At 41.8% G+C, this 27,513-nt stretch overlaps 1 protein-coding gene across 2 annotated transcripts in view; it reads right to left on the bottom strand.

The window, feature by feature from the left end:
- Positions 1-27,513, bottom strand: part of MCCC2 (methylcrotonyl-CoA carboxylase subunit 2) — a 69,375-nt gene that overhangs the window by 30,146 nt on the left and 11,716 nt on the right. For both annotated transcript variants that reach the window (XM_017890632.1, XM_017890631.1), the window contains exons 4-7: positions 25,456-25,557; positions 22,613-22,740; positions 21,096-21,208; positions 2,899-3,012 (exon numbers count right to left, since the gene is read on the bottom strand). In XM_017890632.1, coding sequence (XP_017746121.1) covers positions 2,899-3,012; positions 21,096-21,208; positions 22,613-22,740; positions 25,456-25,557 — 457 coding nt within the window. The remainder of the gene's footprint in view (positions 1-2,898; positions 3,013-21,095; positions 21,209-22,612; positions 22,741-25,455; positions 25,558-27,513) is intronic.

Below are 27,513 nucleotides of genomic sequence, written 5' to 3'. Positions count from 1 at the left end.
CCATTCTCCTGCCTCAGCCTCCCAAGTAGCTGGGACTACAGGCGCCCGCCACCTCGCCCGGCTAGTTTTTTGTATTTTTTAGTAGAGACAGGGTTTCACCGTGTTAGCCAGGATGGTCTCGATCTCCTGACCTCGTGATCCACCCGTCTCGGCCTCCCAAAGTGCTGGGATTACAGGCTTGAGCCACCACGCCCGGCCAAATTCACTATTTTAAAGCATACAATTCAGTGGCTTTTAGTACATTCACAAAGTGGGCAACCATCACTACTACCTAATTCCGGAAAATTTCGTCACTCCCAGAAGAAACCCCATCCTCATTGGCAGTCACTCCCATTCCACTCTCCTCCCAGTCCCTGGCAACCACTAATCTACTTTCTGCCTCTATGAATTTGCCTATTCTCAATATTTCATACAAATAAAATCAAGTATTTGTCCTTTTCTGTTTCTTTTCTTTTTTTTTTTTTTGAGATGGAGTCTCACTCTGTTGCCCAGGCTGGAGTGTAAAAGCACAATCTCAACTCACTGCAACCTCCACCTCCCAGGTTAAAGCAATCCCCCTGTCTCAGCCTCCAGAGTAGCTGGGATTACAGGCACACACCACCACGCCTGGCTAATTTTTGTCTTTTTAGGAGACACAGAGTTTCACTATATCGGCCAGGCTGGTCTCGAGTTCCTGACCTCAAGTGATCCACCCACCTCAGTCTCCCAAAGTGCTGGGATTACAGGCATGAGCCACTGCACCCACCCTCAAGCTCAAAAAAATCAAAGGTCTTTCTTCCACCCTGTTTCCTCTCCTCTACATTTTAAGTAGTATTTTTGTATCTTTTCTAGAACTTCTTTATGCATATACAAGCATACAAATGTATATTTCCCTCCATTTTACACAAAAGTTAATACACTGTAGGAACCTTGCTGCTTTCTCCCAACAGCTTCTTAACTTGCTATCGATCTTGAGTCAAACAATGGTATAGCTGAGGTAAAAGAAAAAATAAGTAAAAGTTTTTTTCTGCCAAGACCATTCAATGGGGAAAGGAGAGTCCTTTCAACTAATGATGCTGGAACAACTGCAGATCCACATACAGAGCAATGCTGGAGCTCTTCCTTATCTCGCACCCAAAAACTAGCTCAAAATGGATCACAGACCCAAATGCAAGAGCTAAAATTAGAAAACTCTCAGAAGAAAACAGAGGAGTAAATCTTCATGACCTTGGGTTAGGCAAAGGCTTCTTGGATAAGACACCAAAAGCACAAGAAACCAAAAGAAAAAAATGCATAAACTGGATGTGATCAAAATTTAAAACTTTTGTGCTTCAAAGGAAGACATCACTAAGAAAGTAAAACAGACAGCCCACAGAATGAGCAAAAATATTTGCAAATCTAATAAGGGACTTGTATTCAGAACATATATAGAATTCTTGCAACTAAATAAAAAGACAAATAGCCCAATTTAAAAACGAGCAAAGAATCTGAATAGACATGTCTCCAAGGAAGACATACAAATGGCCAATAGGCACAAGAAAAGATGCCTTGGCCAGGTACAGTGGCTCATGCCTGTAATCCCAGCACTTTGGGAGGCTGAGGTAGGCATACCACCTGAGGTCAGGAGTTCAAGACCAGCCTGGCCAACATGGTGAAACCCCGTCTCTACTAAAAATTCAAAAATTAGCCAGGAGTGGTGGCATGCAACTGTAATCCCAGCTACTTGGGAGGCTGAGGCAGGACAATCACTTGAACCTGGGAGGTGGAGGTTGCAGTGAGCCAAGATCACACCACTGCACTCCAGCCTGGGCAACAGTGTGAGACTCTCTCAAAAAAAAAAAAAAAAAAAAAAGCCTCAACATCACTAGTCACTAGGGAAATGCAAATCAAAACCAAAATGAGGTATTACCTCACACCCACAAAGATGGCTGTCATCAGACAAAAACACAATTGCAAGTGTTGACAAGAATGTGAAACAATCAGAACCCTCACATGCTGCTGGTAGAAATGTAAAACATGTATTGGATAGATTGGAAGTTTTTCAAACTGTTAAACATAGCTACCACATGAGCTGGCAATTCTACTCATAGGTACATATCCAATAGAAATAAAAACATTTCCATGCCAAAACCTGTATGTTCAAAGCGCCATTATTCATAATACCCAAAGCAGAAGCAACCTAAATGTCCATCAACTGATGAATGGATAGATAAAACACAGCATATCCATATAATGGAATATTATTCAGCCATAAAAAGGAATGAAGTGATTCCTCAAAAACTACACATAGATTTCCATATGATCCAACAATTTCACTTCCAGGTATATACCCAAAAGAAATGAAAGCAGGAACTTGAATAGAAATTTGTACACCCACGTTCATAGCAGCATTATTTGTAATAGCTTGAGAGTGGAAGCAACCCAAATATCGACTGATGGATGAATAAACAAAATACAGTGTATACATACAACAGAACATTATTCAGCCTCAACAATGAAGGACACTCTGACATCTGCTACAATATAGAACCATGAAGACGTTTTGCTAACTGAAATATGTCAATCACAAAAGGACAGATATTATACGATTCCACTTACATGTGAGGTACCTAGAACAGTCAAATTCATAAGGACAGAAAGTAGAATGGTGGTGCCGAGGTGGCAGAGGTGACAGAAATAGGGAGAATTTCAGTGGGGAAGGATGAAAATGTTCTCGAGATAGATGGTAGTGATGGTTGCACAACAATATGAACATACTAAACGTCACCAAGCTGTACTGAAAAAACGGTTACAACGGTAAGTTTTATGTTATGCATATTTTATCACAATATTTTTTAAAACATCAAAAAAATAGTTAAAATGGTGTATTTTATGTTATGCATATTTAATTTCCATCAACCAACATTCTTATGTTCTTACCAAGGGGGGTCCTCCCAAGAAAATGGTACCCTGCTTGCGTACGATGATGTTTTCATCAGCCATGGCAGGCACATAGGCTCCTCCTGCGGTGCAGGAGCCCATGGCCACTGCGATCTGGAATCCAAGCACACGACAAACAAATGAGATGCAGCTCGTGCAGCGACTTCTATAGTGTTTGATCCAGAATCCCACAAACACTGCAGTGACCAGAGGACATTACGGGTTGGTCCCTGAACATCATTTAAAAAACAAAGTCCTCTAAATGTTTCAAAGAGTTTTCTGACTTCTTGTATCAAAACATTTTCAAGGGCTTATGTCTCACTTTTACAAAACTTATGGACAATCTAATCTCCCTGTCAGAGAGAAGACTGGCCTGATAAGACTACTGGCCTGAGAAACTTACGGAGAGAAGAAACCCACAATATACCCATAATTTTGCAAAACTGTATTAAAAGGATAACTTTTATGTCTAATAATAATAATAAGTCCTCTAAACATTTGCCACTTACCTCACAGGAATACTAAAATAACTCTTCAAATGGATGTTATTAATATTTTGTTACACTGGATGTAATACTTTCTAAATATAAAACTAATGTTAAGACTGCAGTTTAAAACCTTGCTCAAAAGAAAAGTCGATTGTATTGAAGCTGGATGATGTGTACATAGGGTTCACAGTACTATTTTCTCTAGTTTTGTGTGTTTAAAATTTTCTATAATAAAAAGCTTTAAAAAAATCTTGCTTGCAAATTAGTATGGTACCAAGAATAATAAATCAAGGTGTGGCTGATGACTCCTAAATAGGAATGAACAATATCACCAAAGAAAATAAAGTATATAATGAATATTTTTTAAACTATCATATGAAAGCAATTTTTGCTACTAATTCCAATATTCCATCAGTTTTCCTTACAGGCATGCAAACAGCATGTTCTGAAAAACAGCATGCCATACTAGTATAATCAAAAGATGAAAAGGTAACATGAGTTAGCATCTTTCCATCTAAATGGCCAACACAGAAAGCATTCCTCCTCAACTAAAGCTTTCATGTATGCTATTAAAAGTGGCTTCAACATTTATTTGTCAACATATTACAGAAGTGATTATCACTTACAGTTTTGCTTATCAATCACCCAGAAGTTTGTGTTACAGATATCTATGGCTACAAAAAACTTGCCTACGAGCACAGAGAAACCCTCATGTAGCATTGTCATAATGGCAAAAATATGTAAATAACCAAGATGTCCATCAATACATTTTGAACAGATAAATAAACTTTTAAAGGGGCATATTCTTTTCAAATCTGTGGCAAAGATAACAAAATGTAATGTTAACGCTTAACAGATCCAGGTAGTGAGCACACAAGCATTCAGTTCTATTATTCTATATACTTTCTGCATGTTTGAAATATTTTATGGGCTTTCTTTTTCAAGTTTCTGTGGGAAGCAAAGGACACAATTTTACCTTAGCATCCTGTTCTCTGTACCAGAACACTGAGTTCAGCTCAAACTATTTCAGTACTCAAAAAGAAATACAGTCAAGGAACTTAGAGAAGAGTCACAGTGATGTCAAATCTAAAAGGGAACAGTTTTCAAAAATAATACCTAAAGAACTAAGCAGGCATGGCAGAGTCCCATGAAAACAACCAGAGGGCAAAAGGAGGAGAAAGAAAGCAACTGTCAGCAAGAATTCAAAGACCAAGATGAGGGAGGGAGGTGGGGGAGGAAACAGAGGAAGAGGAATTATTGTGTTGAGATGTAGTTAGACAGGCTCAGCACAGTGGTCCACACCTGTAATCCCAGCACTTTGGGAGGTCGGGGTGGGTGGATCACTTGAGGCCAGGAGTTCAAGACCAGCCTGGCTAACATGACAAAACCCAGTATTTACTAAAAATACAAAAATTAACTGGGTGTGGTGGCACATGCCTGTAAACCCAGCTACTCAGGAGGCTGAGGCAGGAGAATCACTTAACCTGGGAGGCAAGGCTGCAGTGAGCCGAGATCACGCCACTGCACTCCAGCCTGGGTGACAGGGTGACAGTCCATCTTTAAAAAAAAAAAAAAAAAAAAGGCAGGGGGTGGGTGTGGTAGCTCACACCTGTAATCCCAGCACTTTGAGAGGCTGAGGCAGGCGGATTACCTGAGGTCAGGAGTTCAAGATCAGCCTGACCAAAATGGAGAAACCCACCTCTACTAAAAATACAAAATTAGCCAGGCATGGTGGTGCATGCCTGTAATCGCAGCTGCTTGGGAGGCTGAGGCAGGAGAATGGCTTGAACCCAGGAGGCAGAGGTTGCAGTAAGCCGAGATCGCACCATTGCACTCCAGCCTGGGCAACAAGAACAAAACTCCATCTCAAAAAAAAAAAAAAAAAAAAGAAAAAGAAAGGAAGAAAGAAATGTCGTAAGACAAAAGTAAGAGAAATGATGAAACTAAATGCCATCATACCATCTACTACAGACTGAATGTTTGTGTCTCCTCCGAACTCATCTGTTGAAGCCCTGTCCCCAGTGTGATGGTAGGTGGAGGCAGAGGCCTTTGGGGAGTAATTTGGTGAGATGAGGTCATAAGGTAGGGCCCCCCACCCCCCATGGGATTAGTGCCCTTGTAAGGAAGAGACAGGAGATCTCTTTGGCCACCATGTGAGAACACAGTCAGGAACAGGGCCCTGACCAAGAACCAGGCCATGTGCGTACCCTTATCTCTGGGGACTTCCAGCCTGCAGAGTTGTGAGAAATAAATGTCTGTTGTTTAAGACATCCAGTAGTCTATGACAATTTGGTATAGCGGCTGGAAATGACTAAGATACCATTTGAGTAGGGGAAGAACAATGGAAAGGAGATCTAGAAAAGTCTCACAAGGGAATAGCTGACAAATTATTAGCATATCTACTTCAGGGAATTTTACTATATGGCTAAGGGACGCTTCCGGCATGTTTCTCCACAGTTCCTCAACAACCAAGGAAATCAGCAATCCACCTCTCTGACCGTAGCTACACAAGCTCAGAAAAGGACAGGAGATTCTGGTAACCAAGCTTTTAAAATGGTCCCCCCAAACCTGTGACTTGGTATTCACATTCTGTGCAGTTCCTTCCTCTTGAATATGTGGTGGGTCCAGCGACTAGCTTGTAATAAAGAGAATATGGCAAGTGATGGATTGTCACCTCTGTGGTCAGGCCATGAGAAACTGTCTACTATCCTGCTGGCCCTCTTGCTCTTGCTGGCCCTCTTTCTTGTCTTCTCCTTCTCTTGCTTTGATGAAACCACGTGACAAGCTGTGAGATGCTCTAGGGAGAGGCCATATGGCAAGCAACTGAGGAAGGCCTCTGGTCAGCAGCTCATAAGAAACTGAGGCCTGCAAAGTGCCGGACCCTGCCAACAGCCATGGGAGTGAGCCAGGAAGTGGGTCCTTCCTAGTCAAGCCCCGAGATGATTGCAGCCATGTGAGAGACCCAGAGCTACGCTGCGCCCAGACTCCCAATCCACAGAAACTGCGAAATAATGTGTGTTGTTTTACACTGCGCAAGTTTTGGGACAATTTGTTCTGCCACAATAGGACAATTAATACAGAGATCAAAAAACATCTATCTTAAGTGACTACAATTAAAGTGCATCTGAAGACTTGAGACAGACTTTGTTTGGAAGTACTTATCTAATGCTGTTCTTCAAAGAACCTATCTAAACTGTTCAACTATTTCAGAGATGGCAGACAGTATGTATAACATTTTTTTTTTTATTTTTTCAAGAACAGTTTATGAACCATACTGCAGAAATATGTACAACTTTCTGTGCCATCCCAGAAAGTGAAGGAAAACCAGGAACAGGACATGGAAACCACGTTAGCCAGGATGGTCTCCATCTCCTGACCTCGTGATCTGCCCGCCTCGGCCTCCCAAAGTGCTGGGATTACAGGTGTGAGCCACTGCGCCCGCCTTGAAATGCATTTTTAAAACAAGCCAAGCAGGGTAGCACACGCCTGTAATCCCAGCTACTCGGGAGGCTGAGGCAGAAGGATTGCTTGAACCCAGGAGTTCAAGACCAGGAAACCATTATATTAAGTGAAAGAAGCCAGTCACAAAAGACCACTTATCATATATGATTCCCTTTACATGAAATGTCCAGAACAAGCAAATCTATAGACAGAAAGTAGCTTAGTGGTGGCCTAGGGCTGCGGGGGACTGGGTAGAAATGGGGATTGACTGCTATTGGGGAAACGAAAATATTCTAAAATTGATTCATTCAACTCTGTGAATATCCTAAAAGCCATTGAATTGTACACATGAAATGGGTAAGTTATATGATATTTGAATTATATCTCAACAAAGCTGTTGCAAAAAACATTTTTTTTAGCTTTATAATTTCTTTTTTTTTTTAATTATACTTTAAGTTCTAGGGTACATGTGCACAACGTGCAGGTTTGTTACACCATGTTGGTGTGCTACACCCATCAACTCATCATTTACATCAGTTATAACTCCCAATGCCATCCCTCCCCCCTACCCCCTCCCCACAATAGCCCGGTGTGTGATGTTCCCCTTCCTGTGTTCAAGTGATCTTATTGTTCAATTCCCACCTATGAGTGAGAACATGCGGTGTTTGGTTTTCTGTTCTTGCGATAGTTTGCTGAGAATGATGGTTTCCGGCTGCATCCGTGTCCCTACAAAGGACACAAACTCATCCTTTTTTATGGCTGCATAGTATTCCATGGTGTATATGTGCCACATTTTCTTAATCCAGTCTGTCACTGATGGACATTTGGGTTGATTCCAAGTCTTTGCTATTGTGAATAGTGCCGCAATAAACATACGTGTGCATGTGTCTTTATAGCAGCATGATTTATAATCCTTTGGGTATATACCCAGTAATGGGATGGCTGGGTCATATGGTACATCTAGTTCTAGATCCTTGAGGAATCGCCATACTGTTTTCCATAATGGTTGAACTAGTTTACAATCCCACCAACAGTGTAAAAGTGTTCCTATTTCTCCACATCCTCTCCAGCACCTGTTGTTTCCTGACTTTTTAATGATTGCCATTCTAACTGGTGTGAGATGGTATCTCATTGTGGTTTTGATTTGCATTTCTCTGATGGCCAGTGATGATGAGCATTTTTTCATGTGTCTGTTGGCTGTATGAATGTCTTCTTTTGAGAAATGTCTGTTCATATCCTTTGCCCACTTTTTGATGGGGTTGTTTGTTTTTTTCTTGTATATTTGTTTGAGTTCTTTGTAGATTCTGGATATTAGCCCTTTGTCAGATGAGTAGATTGCAAAAATTTTCTCCCATTCTGTAGGTTGCCTGTTCACTCTGATGGTAGTTTCTTTTGCTGTGCAGAAGCTCTTTAGTTTAATTAGATCCCATTTGTCAATTTTGGCTTTTGCTGCCGTTGCTTTTGGTGTTTTAGACATGAAGTCCTTGCCCATGCCTATGTCCTGAATGGTACTACCTAGATTTTCTTCTAGGGTTTTTATGGTATTAGGTCTAACATTTAAGTCTCTAATCCATCTTGAATTAATCTTCGTATAAGGAGTAAGGAAAGGATCCAGTTTCAGCTTTCTACTTATGGCTAGCCAATTTTCCCAGCACCATTTATTAAATAGGGAATCCTTTCCCCATTTCTTGTTTTTCTCCGGTTTGTCAAAGATCAGATGGCTGTAGATGTGTGCTATTATTTCTGAGGGCTCTGTTCTGTTCCCCCAAAAAAATTTTTTTAATAAGAGTCAAAAAATAAGTACAAAGGAGTCAAAATTCTCAAACAAGTATCTAACAGGCAAAATCTTGTTTTTATTTTTAATTTTGGGGGGTACATAATAGGTTTATATTTTTTGGGGTCATAGTTTTTTTTTTTTTTTTTTTTTTTTTTTAGTAGAGATGGGGTTTTGTCATGTTGCATTCATCTGTGGTACAACAAAGACGTTACATGAGCCCACACTGGACAAAGCTCACTGGACAAATGATCTGAAACCCCAGAAAGAAAATTCTGTGGCACTCTCCACTAAGAGGACACTGAAATGATATAAGACGCATGACCAGAAACGTGGCCCAGGCTGGTCCTGAACTCCTGTGCTCAAGCAATCCTCCCACCTTGACCTCCCAAAGTGCTGGGATTACAGGCATGAGGCAACACACCCAGCCGGAGACGTTTTGATACAGGCATGCAATGTGAGATAAGCACATCTTGAAGAATGGGTATCCATCCCCTCAAACATTTATCCATTGAGTTGTAAACAATCCAATTATACACTTTAAGTTACTTTAAATGTGCAGTTATTATTATTGACTACAGTCATCCGGTTGTGCTATCAGATAGTAGGTCTTACTCATTCTTTCTTTTTTTTTTTTTTGTACCCATTAACCATCTTCACATTCCCCCAACCTTCTACTCCCATTCCCAGCCTATGGTAACCAACAGGCAAAATCTTAATATTGCTAAAACAAATTCTGATGACAGAAATAAAATTAAATTAAAAAACAGAGATAAAAGAGCTCACTGTCATGCAATGTCATACAATCTCTTCTCTCTTTTTGTTTTGAGACTCTGTTGCCCAGATTGGAGTGCAGCGGCACAAACACAGCTCACTGCAGCCTTGACTTCCCGGGCTCAAGAGATTCCCCCACCTCAGCCTCCCCAGTAGCTGGGACTGCAGGTGCACCACTACGCCCAACTAATAGTCTTTGTAATTTAGTTCTGAGTCATTCACTTATTCACAAAAGGTGACAAAGTGAATAGAACAAGAGTTCTGCCACTGTGTCTGCTTTCTTTTTCTTTTTTTTTGGAGATGAGGCCTCCCAGTATTGCCCAGGTAGCACACCTGGTCTCAAGCAATCCTCCTACCTCTCAGCATCCTAAGAAGCTGGGAGCACAGGCATGAGCCACTGTGCCCAGCTGCATCTGCTTCTTCCTGTATCTGCTTCTTCCTCTCACAAAGCACAGGAATCCCAGGGCCAAATAGCATTAACAACTTGCTATGTCCCAAAGCATTCACTGGTGGTATCACAAAGACGTCACATGAGGACACTGAAAGGACATAAGATGCATGACCAGAAACTTTTCTGACCAGACTCGGAGGCAGAGATTTGGCTTGTGATGTGGTACAACACAGGCATTGTGCCAGGACAGACATCACAGGGACCTGCATCTGCAATGGGACAGAGGTAAACTCCAGAGAACTCCACCAAGAGGCTACAGTCCACCCAGTCACCAGTGAAGTGGGCCTGCTCTGTGATCGGAACAAACACCTCTTGCAAGGTGAGGTGATTCTAAGACTTGAATCAAGAGTAAGAACGTACAAGAAGGATGAGGATAAGACATACCTGACAGTAACAATTCATGTCATCCTCTCCACAGAAGGCACAGGCAACATTTCTGAGCAAAAGGAAATGAGATGCTACAAAACAGAGGTAATCATCTGGAAAAGCTTTAGATTGAATTTCATTACCCTCCAGGTCTTGCCTAAACAAATAGAGACTGGGTCTCCTTATACGAAAAGCAAATTACATATTGTAGGTCAGCAGCCTGCCCCATGGAAAGGGTCTCTGACAGGGAGCTAAGAGGTTTTTGATCTAATTCTGAAAAGCTAGGTGAACTCTAGACCTCAGTTCCTCCCTGCAAAATTGTAGAATACTATCCAATTCATAGAAATATTGTGATAAATGTAATGTAACTTGGAGCGAGAAAAAAGTTCCAACTGCTTGATGAAAAGCCATTAAAATACAATAATTTTTTCTAATGTCACCTTACTTCTTTTCAATTCAAAGTAGAAAGCAGATACTACTGCCCACATCACATTTTCCTGCCCCACCTGAAAACCACCATTAAAAAATAAAAATCACAAAATATACATCTCAATTCAATAGTTGTCAAGAATTTAAGAGCATTATCAACTATACTGACTGATCAATGCCACTGATTTGATAGTAGTCATGCTTATCTATGCCAACTGGATAGATTGAAATACATACAGAATACAAAAAGTCCATCTTACCCAGTATGTTCTGTTTCCCCCTCGATCTTTTTGTCAGAGAGCCTCAAAGTAATCAAACAGTGATTTTGTTTCTCCTAAGCCCTATCCATCTCCCTCACAGGTTGAAAGGTAACGTGCAGCTTTTGCAAAAACCTGAAGATCAGATATGTATAGTTTGGATAATATTGGAGCTAGAAATGATAGAGTTGCCTCCTTAATCCTTGCCAGTTATTAGTTTGGAATTTCCAGACTGTAGATACTTCTACCAACTTCCAATCTTATCCCTAGGCCAGGTTATCATAGTAAAAAGCAAATGGTTTGAAATTTTTTTTTTTTTTTTTTTTTTTTTTTTTGAGATGGAGACTCACTCTGTAACCCAGGCTGGAATGCAGTGGCACGATCTCGGCTCACTGCAACCTCCACCTCCCGGGTTCAAGCAATTCTACTGCCTCAGCCTCCCGAGCAGCTGGGACTACAGGCACACGCCACCACACTCGGCTAATTTATTGTATTTTTAGTAGAGATGGGGTTTCACCATGTTAGCCAGGATGGTCTCGATCTCCTGACCTAGTGATCTGCCTGCCTTGGCCTCCCAAAGTGCTGGGATTACAGGTGTGAGCCACCACGCCCACCTTGAAATGTATTTTTAAAACAAGCCAAGCAGGGTAGCACACACCTGTAATCCTTGCTACTCGGGAGGCTGAGGCAGGAGGATTACTTGAACCCAGGAGTTCAAGACCAGCCTGGGCAACATAATGAGACCTGTCTCGAAAAATAAACAAATAAAACAAGAGGCCACATGGGTTCATGCCTGTAATCCCAGCACTTTGGGAGGCCAAGGCAGAAAGATCCCCTAAGCCCAGCCTGGGCAACATAGTGAGATTCCATCTCTACAAAATAAAATAAAATTAGCCAGGCATAGTGGTGTGCACCTGAAGTCCCAACCACTTGGGAGACTGAGGCAGGAGGATCACTTGGACCTTAGAAGTCAAGGCTGCAGTGAGCTGTGACTGTGCCACTGCACTCAAGCCTGAGCAACAGAGTGAGACCCTGTCTTACAAAAAAAGAAAAAGGATGCAGTACCTATCCTAAGCTCCTCAAAACAATTACCAAGGTGAAAACAGTGAAAACCAACAAGATACATTTCAAAAATAATAAGCTAAGGCAAGCAGGGAGGAGGAGGGTGGTAAGGTAAGAGGAAAAACGGGAAACCTGAGAATAATTTTAAACATGTCTCCAAAAAGAAGTGAAAATAGGCAGAATACAACACAAAGGAAAAGAGAAAGGCCTGAGGAATTGCAACTAAGTATGGCTAGATGAATGATGCCTATTTCAGAAGAAATAAACTATTCATTCAAACAAAAACACCTTGTTGCTTATACTAAAACAAGAAAGAGAACCAATGCACCAGAGCAAAGATCAATCTACAGCAAACTAGACTATCACTAAATTATAAAAATGAAAAGTAATGTGAGACCTAAAGAAAACACATATGAAGATCCCACTTCTGCAGAGGATTCTAAGTCTCAAATTTAAAAAGCCAGACATGGAAACCATAATCAGTGTCTCAGACTGTTTGCTGCTGCTATAACAGAATACCCAAGACTGAGTAATTTATATAGAAAAGAAATTTGGCCTGGCATAGTGGCTTATGCTTATAATCTCAACGCTTTGGGAAGTTGAGGTGGGAGGATCGCTTAAGCCAGGAGTTCAAGACCAACCTGAGCAACAAGACTTCATCTCTACAAAAAAAAAAGAAAGAAAAATTTAAAAAGAAATTTACGGCCGGGCGTGGTGGCTCAAGCCTGTAATCCCAGCACTTTGGGAGGCCGAGATGGGCGGATCACGAGGTCAGGAGATGGAGACCATCCTGGCTAACCTGGCGAAACCCTGTCTCTACTAAAAAATACAAAAAACTAGCCGGGCAAGGTGGCGGGTGCCTGTAGTCCCAGCTACTCAGGAGGCTGAGGCAGGAGAATGGCGTGAACCCAGAAGGCAGAGCTTGCAGTGAGTTGAGATCCAGCCACTGCACTCCAGCCTGGGCGACAGAGCAAGACTCTGTCTCAAAAAAAAAAAAAAAAAAAAAAGAAATTTACTTTTCACAGTTCTGGAAGCTGGGAAATCCAAGAGCATGGCACTGCCATCTGACAGTCATCCCATGGTGGAAGAGCAGAAGTTGGGAGGGCAAGCGAGGGCAAGAGTGTGTGAGACAGAGAGTAAAAGGCCAAACTCCCACAATGACAGCATTAATCCATCCATGAGAGCAGAGCTCTCATGACCTAATCGCCTCCCAAAGGTGCCACCATTTAACATCACCACAATGGCAACCATGTTTCCAACACATAAACTTTTGGGGGACACATTTAAACTGCACTTTTGGGAAAATAAAAGAAGCACATTGCAAAGATCATCATGTCATCAGGCCTCAGATATGGAGAAGGCCCAGAGAAGACATTCTCATAACATGAGACTCGAAGAAAGACCACCAGACACCAACACATCAACTCTTTAAACTCCAGAAACAATTAAGGCGTCTTAAAACCTGCCATGAAAGAAAGATGAAACAGAAGAGAACATAAAGGTAAGTGCCTAGCTTAACTATCTTTTCTGCTTGACAGCAAAAGAAAATGTTGAAACTTGGAAGGTCTATAGGAATCTATCCACATTGTTATAGCAGCAAAGATATAGAAAACTATAGAGATATGATTGCCAATAGACACACTCTTTGAAATAAGTAGGTAAATGAATTTACAATGGGCAAGGCAAATAACATTAAATAAAAACCAACCTTGGAGAGAAAAACAACAACTAAATTTGAGTAAGGAAGCTGGTGCTTACTATCGAAATGAATACATAACATAATTGAACTTAAAAGTGATTAACTTACATAATAAATATAAGGAATTGTTTTATCAGTCTGTCTAAACCAAAGTCTTAAATAAACAACAAAACAAATATTAAAATCAGGAAATAGAACCACTCAATATCTATCATGTTATAACTTTAATAGTTACAAGGAGATTCATCTTTTAATAAATATTAAGTAAATAGCATCTCAGGGAAATGTGTGAGGATATAAAAATTCATCTAAATTGTCTCTAATCTCAAGTAGCTAACAGACTAGTAGAGGAAATTAGTCCAGATATATCTAGATCAAAGGAATAAATGCCATTAGTAAGGCACCGTACAAGAACTATGGGAGCTAGGAGAAAGAAAAGATTACTTCCAGTAAAGGATTCTGGGATTTCCTTAAAAGGGTGGCATGGGAGATGTGTCTTGGAAGATGAGTTGGAGACTCAGACCCAGGAGGATGAGGGGAAAGAGGACCAGCACAGGCCTGAGCAGATGGTCAAAAAAGGCCAGGGTATATATGGAGACCAGTGACTGCATCAGGTTGACTGCAGTTTAGGGTCCAGGAGCAATAATGCTAGAAAGTTAGGTTGAAATCTGATCACACGGGGGCTTCAGTATTGGGCTAAGAAGTAGGAGCTTTGTTTTGTAGCAAATAGTAACAGGGGGGCCACATAAAAGAATAACCTTGCAGCACGTGTCCACTGTATGGGAAAGGATAGACTAGGCAGGCAGGGATACCAGGCAGGCGAGGTTAGAGCCACAGCGTAGTGATAACAAAGGCCTGAGCTACCTCTGGGGGTGACAGTAGCAACAGAGTGGAGAGGACCTACCCAAAGGTGAAACCAACAGGACTCATCAGTGTATTCGGCAAAGGCTTAGGATGTGTTGACTTTGTGCCCAGCATTAGAGCAACTGCCGGAGATACAAAAATGACAAAGATGTATATTTTTGACCTAAAAGGACTAAGTAAGGGAAAATGCAGAGAAAAGAGCCAAGGATGACATCAAGTCCTAGGGAGAGAGCAAGGGAGTGCTAGCAGCAGATGGGAACTCAGGTGAAGGAACAAATGAGCAGCGGAAGTTAATGTGTTCAGTGTCTGGTTTGAACCTAAGTCTGAAAAGACAGAGGAAAAAGTGATTTTCCTACTATCTGACACAGTCACTCAATACCTCTAACACCAGATATGTGGGGGTATTTCTCCACACACCAAGCAGTTCTCTAGCAGGCACCAGCTGTCCTCTAATCCAATTCAGTTCTTACACTGTCTAGGTACCTAGAGACAGCCTCAGATCCCACAGACTGAGGGCTCAGTCCTACAAGATGGCCCTAACTTCAGATGCCAATCCACAAGGAGCAGGTTGTCACCTATATTTCTGATTGACTGTAAATCGGGGCTGCCACTACCCATCCTTGGGTTTGATTAATTTACGAGAGTGGCCCACAGAACTCAGGGAAACACTTTACTTATGTTCACTGGTTAAGAAGGACACCATAAAGGATACAGATGAATGGCCAGATGAGGAGATACATAGGGTGAGTCTGCAAAAGTCCTGAGTGCTGGAGCTTCTGTCCCCACAGAGTGGGAATGCACCATCTTCCTGGCACTTGGATGAGTTTGCCAGCTCAGATGCTCTCTGAACACCATAGTTTAGGGATTTTTACGGAGGCTTCATCACAGAGGCACAGTCCATTATTAACTCAATCCTCAGCCCCTCTCCCTCCCTGGAGGACAGGGCTGGGACTGAAAGCTCCAAGTTTATGGTCATGGCTTGGTCTTTCTAGTGACCAGCACCATCCAGGAGCCCACTAAGAGTTGCCTCATTAGAATAAAAGATGTTCCTATCACCCAGGAAATGCCAAGGGATTTTGGAGCTCTGTGACAAGAATGAGGGTCAAAGACCAAATCATAGAAAAAAAGATTATTCTAGTACCCCTATCTACAAGGTATTAGGAATTCTGTCTGAGGAACTGGGGCAGACGCCAAATGTTGGAAAAAAAAGAGCCTCCTAGTAACCCTACTGCTCAGAAACTTATGAGGATTTTAGGAGCTGTGTTCCTGGAACTGGGGACAGAGATCAATGTGTATATTTCTTGTTACTTCACACTAAGGTACCAGCAGGAAATTGACTGAGAAAGCAGAACCCCTGAGGTTCAGTAGAGATGTAGAGGGGGGTCAAGACTAGAGAAAGATCAGGGAGATGACAGGTAATGAGTTCTGGCTAAATCATTAAATAAATAAATAAGGGCACACCAGTGGCATGAAGCATAAGGAGAATTTCAGGAAAAAGGAAAAAAATGATGATACCAAGAGGCTGTGCAGAGTGGCAATCTGGTCTCGGCTGGTGAAACTCTCATAGGGCACAGAGGTTTGAAGGAGTGAGCAGTCAGAAATGAAGACACTATGCCAATCCTTCAGAACGTTGGCTGGGTGTGTTAGCTCACACCTATAATCCTAGCACTCTGGGAGGTCGATGCGAGTGGATCACCTTAGGTCAGGAGTTCAAGGCCAGCCTGGCCAACACAGTGAAACCTCTTCTCTACTAAAAATACAAAAAAGTTAGTCAGGCCTGGTGGTGCATGCCTATAGTCCCCGCTGCTGGGGAGGCTGAGGCAGGGGAATTGCTTGAACCCAGGAGGTGGAGGTTGTAGTGGGCCGAGATTGTGCCACTGTACTCCATCCTGGATGACAGAGTGAGACTCCATCTCAAAGGGGCGGGAAAAAAAAAAAAAAAGTAGCCACCCAGGGTGGGAGAAAAGCTTCAAAACAGCAGAAGCTAAAAAAGGTCTTTTATCTTTTGGCATCATTTTGGTGCTTTTGTTTCCTTTAAAAAAAAGGTATCAACACGATTTTGGGGTGTGAGAAGAAAAATAAGCAGATAAAAAAATTGTTTTTTCATTTTTAAAAGATGGGGACTGGGCTGGGCACAGTGGCTCATGCCTATAATCCCAGCACTTTGGGAGACCGATGAGGGCAGATCACTTGACCTCGGGAGTTCGAGACCAGCCTGGGCAACATAGTAAAACCCTGTCTCTACTAAAAATACAAAAACTAGCTGAGCATGATGGCATGTGCCTATAGTCCCAGCTACTCGGGAGACTGAGGCAGGAGAATCCTGTGAGCCTGGGAGGCACAGGTTGCAGTGAGCCAATATTGCACACCACTGCACTCCAGCCTGGGGGACAGAGCACGACTCCATCTCAAAAAAAAAACACAAAAAACAGAGAGAGAGAGATGGGGTCTCACTATGCTGGCCACGTTAGATCTTAAACTCCTGGCCTTGAGCAATCCCCCACCTCAGCCTCCTGAAGTGCTAGGATTAGAGGTGTGAACCACCGTGCCTTGCCCAAGAAAATTAATTAGAGTAAGAGAAAGATAAAGATACTATGGAAACTTAAAAATACAGTTCATAAAAATATGGGAAGGCAGGCCAGGCACAGTGGCTCATGCCTGTAATCCCAGCACTTTGGGAGGCCAAGGTGGACAGATCACGAGGTCAGGAGATTGAGACCATCCTGGCTAACACAGTGAAACCCCATCTCTACTAAAAATACAAAAAAAATTAGCCAGGCGTGGTGGCAGGCGTCTGTAGTCCCAGCTACTCGGAAGGCTGAGGCAGGAGAATGGTGTGAACCCAAGAGGTGGAGCTTGCAGTGAGCCGAGATCGTGCCACTGAACTCCAGCCTGGGAGACAGGCTCCGTCTCAAAAAAAAAAAAGAAAAAAAAAATATATATATGGGAAGGCAAACCTTAACCCTAAACCTCCTATTCCTATTTAAGGGAAACATGAAAAAATAAAGGCTAAGAGAAGTAGCTCAAAGAAATACTGATGTGTGTGTGTGTGTGTGTGTGTGTGTGTGTGTGTGTCTGTGTGTCTGTGTGTTTGTGTATATTATAGACATTATAAATAATATGAACTACATAATATGAATTAGATATATAATATGAACCTCTTGGAATTTAAAAAAGAAATTTCTGTTATCATATATTGAGTCTCCATAGTATCTTTTCTGACCCTTTTCTGAATATATGAGCGCTAAACCTGAAATCTGCACTGAAGATGTCAGGCTCTGTGTGAGCACTTTTGTTCGTCCTGAAAACACTAGTACTGACTCCATCTTCCTTCTTTGATATATTATATATTATAAATATATATATATTTTCTGGAGACAGTGTCTCATTCTGTCACTCAGGCTGGAGTGCAGTGATGCAATCATGGCTCACTGAAGCCTCAACCTCCTGGGCTCAAGTAATCCTTCCACCTCAGCCTCCCAAACAGCTAGGACCACAGGTGTGTACCCAGGCTGGTCTCATCTGGGCTCAGGCAATCCTCCTGCCTTGGCCTCCCAAAGTACTGGGATTTTAGGCATGAGCCACCATGCCCAGCCCTAATATTTTTAAAAAACAAAAATAAAATAAGTAAAAGGAAGATAGATATTCAGTCAAATGCCCTTCAGATATTTTGAGTTTTTTTATCATAAGCAGATATTGCTTATTCCAAGAAGTATGTACACTTTTGATTTTTAAAAGATTTGATTTTAAAGCACTTCAAAGTTCCACAGGAATAGAGACTTCAGCTGGCAGCAGAAAGACACAGCAAAGAACATGTTAGATGATAGGGGGCTATAGTGCTTAAATAGTAGCCTCCCCGACAAATGACAAAAAGATATAGCCATATCCTAATCCCCAGAATCTGTAAAGGTGATCTTATTTGAAAAAGGTATCTTTGCAGATATAATTAAGAATCTTGTGGATTACCTGGGTGGTCCCTAAATCCAATGACAAGTGTTCTTATAAGACAGAGAAGGAGAAGACCCAGATACCCAGAGAAGGTCATGTGCAGATGGAGGCAGATATGGGAGGGAGGTAGCCATAAGCCAGGGGAATACCTGGAGCCACCAGGAGCTGGAAGAGGCTAGGAAAGGAACAGAATGTCCCCTGGAAGCACAGCCCCGCTGCTACCTTGACTGCAGAGTTATGGCTTCCAGAACTTCACAGAATAAATTTATGTTAGCCAAGCATGGTGGCTCACGCCTATAAGCCCAGCTACTCGCAAGGCTAAGGTGGGAGGATCGTCTGAGGTCAGGAGTTCAAGACCAGCCTGAGCAACATATCAAGACATTCATCTCTAAATAAATACATAAATTTCTGTTGTTTTAAGCCACCCTATTTGTGATCATTTGTTACAACAGCCCTAGGAAACTAATAAAAGGTAAGCTATAAAAATTGTAACACCAGGCCCAGCATGTTGGCTCAGGCTTGTAATCCCAGCACATTGGGAGGCTGAGGCAGAAGGACTGCTTGAGGCCAAGAGTTTGAGACCAGCCTGGCCAACATAGCAAGATCCTGTTTCTCTAAAAGATAAAATTATAATACCAGATTAAATGGAGATCATAATAAGAATTTCATATAGATAATGCAACGGCCATCTGTGCAAAAGTAAGCAAAACCGAAGTTTCTATTTAGATAAATAAAGCATAAAGGTAGGCAAGGTCATTGTGTAACAGTAAAATATACCATAAACAATTATAACCAACTATGTTGATAGAAAAATCAAAAAGATATACAATAATTGCAAGTGTAGATTAATCAGAATATTAATAAAAATATGACAAACTTAAGAAATCCTATAAGGAAATGAAAACACAGTAGCAGTATCTGTATTATAAATATTCCAACGATGCAAAAAAGATTACAGAATAACAAACATCCATTAGCCTAATACCTAGTCTTAATAAATCTTGACATTAGGCAAAATTTACTTCAGATCTTTTTTTTAAGGAATAACGTATTTGGCCAGGCGTGGTGGCTCATGCCTGTTATCCCAGCACTTTGGGAAGCCGAGGCAGGCGGATCACGAGGTGAGGAGATTGAGATCATCCTGGCTACACGGTGAAAACCCGTCTCTACTAAAAATACAAAAAATTAGCTGGGCGTGGTGGTGGGTGCCTGTAGTCCCAGCTATTCAGGAGGCTGAGGCAGGAGAATGTTGTGAACCCGGGAGGCAGAGCTTGCAGTGAGCGGAGATCACGCCACTGTACTCTAGCCTGGGCGACAGAGCAAGACTCTGTCTCAAAAAAAAAAAAAAAAAAAGGAACACAGTGTTTAAGATATAGCTGAAGTGCCTATCTATCTTCTACCTCATCCCTGTCTCCTCCTTCCCACCTCAGAGGCAACCACTGTTCTAAAGCTGAGTGTATCACTCCCACATGCATATTTGTACACAAATAATATACAGTAGGATTTGATGTATTTAACCTTTACATACATAGTAATTAGCTGTACATTGATTCTAGTATTTTTTTACTCAATCTACTTTTTGAGACTTATGTTGACAGATGCAATTTTAGTTCATTCCTTTTAACAGATAAAACTGTATTATTAATCTCCCATTAATGGACAGTTAGGCTATTCTCTAACTTTTGCTCTAACAAACAATGCTACAATGAATTTTTCTTTTTTTTTTTTTTTTTGAGACAGGGTCTCATTCTGTTGCCCAGGCTGGAGTGCAGTGGTGCAACCACAGCTCGCTGTAGCCCCAAACTCCCAGGCTCAAGTGATCCTCCTACCTCAGCGTCCTGAAAGCTGGAACCACAGGCATGTGCCACACCACACTCGGCTAATTTTTTATTTTTTTGTAGAGACGGGGTCTCCCTATGTTGCCCAGGCTGGTCTCTCACTCCTGGGCTCAAGTGATCCTCTCACTTCAGCCTCCCAAAGTGCTGGGATTTCAGGCACAAGCCACAGTGCCCGGGCATGAACTCTTCTAAGTATCTCTTCATGCATATATTAGAGTTTCCCTAGGGCATAGCCCTAGAAAAGGAATTACTGGAGCCCTTTCTTTTTAAACCCTGTTTTCCTTTTAAAAACCTGTTTTTTGTTTGTTTGTTTGAGATGGAGTCTCGTTTCGTCATCAGGCTGGAGTGCAGTGGCACAACTTCAGCTCACTGCAACCTCCGCCTCCCAGGTTCAAGCAATTCTCCTGCCTCAGTCTCCCAAGTAGCTGGGACTACAGGCACGTGCCACCACACCCAGCTAATTTTTTGTGTTTTTAGTAGAGATGGGATTTCACCGTGTTAGCCAGGATAGTCTCGATCTCCTGACCTCGTGATCCGCCCACCTCGGCCTCCCAAAGTGCTGGGATTACAGGATTAAGTCACCGCGCCTGGCCTAAAACCTATTTTAATAATCGTATTACAACATAGGACTATTCCTATAGTTACTAAAAGGCTCTAGTTGGAGACAACCTTAAGATACTCTCTGTGGAAAAAGATTAGATTTTGTTTTAAATTCTGTTTTACTTTCAAGCCACCACAGAGTACCTAATTAGTAAAGACATTTGGAGTAAAAAGCACCACTGCACACTTCATTCATGAAAAATTACCTGTGCAATATTTTTAGAAGACATAATTGCCTGATTATAGAACAAACGGCCAAAGTGGTCTCGATCTGCAAACACATCAGCTTGTCGAGGTAAGTATGCTCCTCCCGAATCAGCTGAAGACAAGGAAAATGAGAAAAATAAGTATCTCTATGAACAAAATGTGCTACACAGAGGGAAACTTGTATCACTGACAGCATCGGTTCTTAGTCACATTCACAAAAAACTTGCCCTGTCTTTCTGAACTATTATAGAGCCTTGTTCTCCAAATCCCCAATGCAGCCAAAAGGATTCACTGCCCCAAACCCATTAGGCTTTCCTACCTCTGTGCAAAATTCTCCTTGAAATATTTAGAACATTCTCTCCTTTGAGGACCAGCTAAAGCCCCAGAAACATCATAAATTCTTGAAGAGTTAAGGTGGAAAAGTCTCTTTCCTTCTTCTAAACCAATACAAAAACCATCTACAGAATTCATATAACAATTTATACATATTGCCTTCTGATACTGTTTTTATTGCAGGTTGGAGTGGTGGGTACGTATGTCAGCTGCGTTTAAAGCAGAGCTCATTACTTCATAGCTGTGTGATTACAGGTGTGTTTCCTAGCCATCCTATGCCTCAGTTTCCTTACCCATGAAATGAAGATAACAAAAGGAGCCATATCATATATTAGGACGACTTGAAAAATCTATAGAAAGCACTTTGTTCAGAATCTGCAACCATTAAGTCTTTTGTTGGTTGCAGATTATATGCTGTGTCCAATTCATTATGAGCTCGCTGAAGACAGAGACAACAAAATCCTCCTCACTGTATCCCCTATAATGACCGGCACAGCAACTGCAAGCAGCTGGGCCTCATTTGCTATTTTCTCTATGGGCAGAGCAGTTCGTATTGTGGGTTAACCAGGTAAATTCAATTTCACAGAACAAACAAAAACAAAAAATACCTCTACACCAGTACCCGTTCAAATACCTGCATAAATGACCAATATATGTTGGAATTTTACCAGACTAACCCAATATCCAGGAAAGGCCCCTTTTAAACTGCTTTGCTTTCAGGTTCTTTGATTTAAATGTATTCTAATTTCAAATATAAGTTTACTTTCATTGGAAATTAAATTTACTTTAAATTCCATCTGCTCAAATTATATAATACTTGAACATTTAACACAGTACCTGGCACTCAAGAGATCTATAAATATTGGCTATTTTTTTTTCATAGTTTGAATCCATAAGGTTAAAAGAAAACAGAATCTAGAGAACAAAACTTTTAAAAAACCACACAACGTGTAGAGAAAAAAACTGGCATGCATCAAAATGTCTATTATGCACTAGCACTATGAGCAGTTCCTGGTTACTTTCCCCCAGAGTTTTCAGCAAAGAACTTGTGTTTCCTTTATAATTATGGGAGAAATCAACACATTTTTAAAATACCCATCCCAAATGTAATACATACAGCCTTCCCAAGTATCTTGCATTTTACCAGCTAATAATAGTGTATTTCACCACTCTTGTGACTTGCCTAAGTAGATGCAGGGGAGCCTGTTTTGCATGGCAATTTCTTGTGCCCGTAATTGTTTTTTCACAGTCACTGGGTAGTAGGTACCTCCTTTGACAGTGGCATCATTGGCAATAATCATGCATTCTACTCTAAAAGGCAGAAATTTAATTGGAGAGAGAATTTAAGAGATTTATTCAAAACTAATTACACTTATTACAAGATACCCCAATACGACCTTCAACTTCTAGTACACATTACTATTAACATCCATTAGCAGGCAACAGTCTTAGGACATAAATGCAAGCTTTAATCACAGTTCACATATTCATTTATATAATACAAAATGATTACTTTTAACAAGTTTATAAACTCATACTTGGTTTTTGAAGAGTCATCGGTCCTAGATTAGTAATGAAAAACTAACAACCTAAGCCATGTGTCATAATGGTTCTTTGAATGAAAGGGTCCTAACAAGATGATAACAATGAAAAAAAAAAAAATCCAAGTCTCAAGGGAAAAGAATTTCCTCATAATAAGCCTTCAAAATCTCCTTTTAGAAGGGTATTTTGCAAAAATGAAAACTGACCTATAGTACTAAGATTTATTTTTTGTATTTTTGTTCTTCAACATTACAGCCCCATGGTTTTCTACAAAACTAAAAGTAGTCTAAAATATAACGTTTATCTTGCGTGAAGTCAGAATGAATGCAAACTTTAAACTAATATACTAAAAACACATGAAAGGTGTACTGAGTCATCAACAGTGCCCTTTCTCACCATAACCAGTCTACTGGGTATGAGTCACAAAGAGCAGGGCGGTCGACAACAACGGCTGGTTGGGGAAACTGCACAGCACTGGCATGAAACCTTAAGGTCAGAGGTACCCTTGAAATCTGAGATGACAACAGTGTGCTCTTTACAAAATTCAATTTTCTTTATGTTTATGATGTTTGTGTTACCTCACTTTATGCTGCCTACAACTCTAAAGAGTGAGTCATTAAATCCCCACTGAAAATAGAGAACGGCAACTGAACACCCAGCACACGGTAGTGTTGGGCTTCTCATACTAGGATATGTGGCCAGCAGGGCTCACCACAAGACAGAGAGGACTCTTCTTTGAGTGTCAATTTTATTCCCTAGGTCATATAAAACCTTTTTCTGCACTGCAATGAACAATTTTACAGAGTAGAATGCAAACTTTTAATGATTTAACATTAAACGAACTAGACCTCAAAGGAAATGTAGGCTTCTCATAGGTTGCTGGGCTATAACCTCACACTCCAGAGTGTGTGCTCACACTTCCTACCACCGGGGGTGCTACGGTAGAAAGTTTAAGAAGCTCTGGTACTGGAAAGAGGCCAGGCTGTGAAGTCAAAGTGAGACTGAAATTCTGGCTCCGCCAACTTGCTAGATATGTGACCATGGACAAGGGACATAGCCATATCTGCTTGTCTATTAAAGGTCACAGACCTGTTACAGAATGAGAAATCAAATTGGCCCACAAAATACTAGATTGCATATCTATTGGTTTTGCCTACCCAGCATCTATTATTTTGGCAACAAAACTAAACTTTCTTTCAGAAACTGCCTCTTATCTTTAATCCAGGTGGGTCAAGTAGGACTGACCCCAGAGCCCACCTTAAAGGGGGGCACAGGGACCAGGTCTTTCTACCCAGAGTTCCCACTGAGGTTCGGCAAAGGGACAGGGTCTAAGCCTAAGCGGATCTTGCCTTCCACTGCAGCTGCTAAACTTATAGAATATAAACCAGGATCTGCCTATGACCATCGCTGCCTCTGGATTTAGGGAGGCTGCCTAGAAACAAAGCCAACATACAGCAAGTCAGGGTCAGGAGCAGAAAACAGCCTGGGACCTAATAATACCTAAGACCATTTGAGCTCCCAGATCCAGCCATGCCCAGACTCTACCAGATAAGAGAAACAATAGTCATTTGTCAGAGAAAGAGTAGTGATGATATAAACCATTCAACAACCATTTTCATGTAAAAAAGTTCAATTTGAACTATAATGAAGGCCAGGGCAGTGGCTCATGTTTGTAATCCCAGCACTTTGGGAGGCCGAGGCAGGAAGATCACTTGATGCCAGGAGTTTGAGGCTATAGTAAGCTATGATCATGCCACTGCACTCCAGCCTGAGCAAGAGAGTAAGACCCCAACTCAAAAAAAAAAAAAATTATAATGATGTGCTAGCCTACATTCAACATCATTTGAGCCCAGAAGTTCAAGATTAGCCAAGGCAACAGAGCAAGACACCGTCTCTAAAAAAAAAAACAAAAAAGGAAAAAAGAAAGAATCTATAATTAAGTGCTACTTTATACCTATTAAATGACTGAATTTTTTTCAGCCATAATATCTAATACTAGAGCATCTCTAGTGAAAAGATAAAGACTGGTCTCCTTCCATGATCTTGTCTCCATGGAAAGAAATCTTTTTTATTTTTTTTTTGAGATGGAGTCTTGCTCTGTCACCAGGCTGGAGTGCAGTGGCTTGATCTCAGCTCACTGCAACCTCCACCTCCCAGGTTCAAGCGATTCTCCTGCCTCAGCCTCCCGAGTAGCTGGGACTACAGGTGTGTGCCACTATGCTGGCTTATTTTTTTATTTTTAGTACAGACAGGGTTTCACCATGTTGGCCAGCCTGATCTCAAACTCCTGACCTCAGGTAATCTACCCACCTCGGCCTCCCAAACTGCTGGGATTACAGGCGTAAGCCACCATGCCCAGCCAGTCCTACATAATATAAATAGCATATAAATCGCATGCTAATATGCAAAGTGAGTGCTGGATGCCTGTGCCTCATCAAAGTCTTCTTCTTAACCCACATTATGAAGCACAGGTAGAATACTCACCCTGATACTCTTCCAATGCCTGTAATAATGCCACCTCCGGGCACCTCCTCATTGTCATATAACTGGTAACCTGCAAACTGGGATAATTCCAGAAATGGAGACCTAAAGGGAAGAAAGGATGTTGTTTGAATTAATGTCATTAAAAACTACACATTTAAACAGTTACACATGGAAAACGAAAAGATTTTTCCTCAATGGGACAATGTTTCAAATACACATGTTGTACATAAAATCCATTTTTAAAAATCTAAAATGGGTGTGGTAGCTCAAGTCTGTAATCCCAGTTACTCAGGAGGCTGAGAGAAGAGGATTGTTTGAGGCCAGGAGTTGGAGGCCAGCCAGGACAACATAGTGAGACCCCATCTCTTTTTTTTTTGAGATGGAGTCTCGCCCTGTCACCCAGGCTGGAGTGCAGTGGCGCGATCTCAGCTCACTACAACCTCCACCTCCTGGGTTCAAGAGATTCTCCAGCCTTAGCCTCCCAAGTAGCTGGGATTACAGGCACGCGCCACCACGACCAGCTAATTTTTTGTATTTTTAGTAGAGACGGGGTTTCACCATGTTGGCCAGGCTGGTCTCAAACTCCTTACCTGAAAGTGATCTGCCCACCTCGGCCTCACAAAGTGCTGGGATTACAGGCGTGACCCACCGTGCCCAGCTGAGACCCCATCTCTTAAAAATTTTTGGAGGTAGGTGGGGTGGCTCATGCCTGTAATCCCAACACTTTGTGGGGCTCTTGTGGGTGCACTGCTTGAGCCCAGGAGGTCAAGGCTGCAGTGAGCTGTGATTGTGCTACTGCACTCCAGCCTGGGCAATGGAATGAGACCCTGTCTCCAAAAACAAATAAACGGCCAGGCACGGTGGCTCATGCCTATAATCTCAGCACTTTGGGAGGCCGAGAGAGGTGGATCACCTGAGGTCAGGAGTTTGAGACCAGCCTGGATAACATGGTGAAACCCCGTCTCTACTAAAATAAAATAAAATAAAAATAAAACTAAAATAAAATAAATTAGCCAGGCATGTTGGCACCTGCCTATAATCCCAGCTACTCGGGAGGCTGAGGTAGGACAATCACCAGAATCCAGAAGGCAGAAGGCAGAGGTTTTAGTGAGCCGAGATGGCACCACTGCACTCCAGCCCGGGCAACAGAGCAAGACTCCATCTCAAAAAATTAATTAATTAATTAATTAATTAATAAAAATAAAAATCCTTTCCAAGTGCCAGGCTCTCTTCTAAGGGCTTTAGAAACACTCACTTACAGCATGGCATGGTGGCTCATGCCTGTAATCCCGGCACTTTGGGAGGCTGAGGCAGGCAGATCACGAGGTCAAGAGATTGAGACCATCCTGGTCAACATGGTGAAACCCCATCCCTACTAAAAATACAAAAATTAGCTGGGCATGGTGGTGCGCACCTGTAATCCAGCTACTTGGGAGGCTGAGGCAGGAGAATTGCTTGAACCCAGGAGGTGGAGGTTGCAGTGAACCAAGATCGTGACACTGCACTCCAGCCTGGCGACAGAGTGAGCCTCCGTCTCAAAAAAAAAAAAAAAAAAAAAAAAAAAACTCACTCATGTCCTCCTTAGAACCACCTTCTGAGATGGATACTATTGTGACCCTGGTTTACTGATGAGGAAACTGAAACACACAGAGATCAAGTCACTTGTCTAAGGTTACACAGTGAGTAAGTGGCAGAGCCAGGAGCTTCATAAGCAATCTTGCTCCAGGGGCCAGGCTCTTAACCACTAGTCTGCCTCTCACTTACTTAAATGGTCAAGATACATTAGGAGGGAAAAAAGAGAGTTGGTTACAAAACAGCAAATTTAGCATGATTTCATTTTGTTTTGAAAATGTAGGTGTCTGGTATATATATGCATACAAATAGCCTGGAAGGATAATATACTAGGTGTTAACAGTGCTGTCTCCAGGTTGGATGTGTGTGTACATGTCAGGAGAAAAAACACTTTGGGGCCGGGCGCGGTGGCTCAAGCCTGTAATCCCAGCACTTTGGGAGGCCGAGACGGGCGGATCACGAGGTCAGGAGATCGAGACCATCCTG

The sequence above is a fragment of the Rhinopithecus bieti genome, unplaced genomic scaffold, assembly GCF_001698545.2.
Source record: "Rhinopithecus bieti isolate Rb0 unplaced genomic scaffold, ASM169854v2 scaffold_18354, whole genome shotgun sequence".
NCBI lineage: Eukaryota > Metazoa > Chordata > Mammalia > Primates > Cercopithecidae > Rhinopithecus > Rhinopithecus bieti.
The sequence above is the reverse complement of the archived record's forward strand: the minus strand, read 5'-3'. Positions and strand labels throughout refer to the sequence as shown.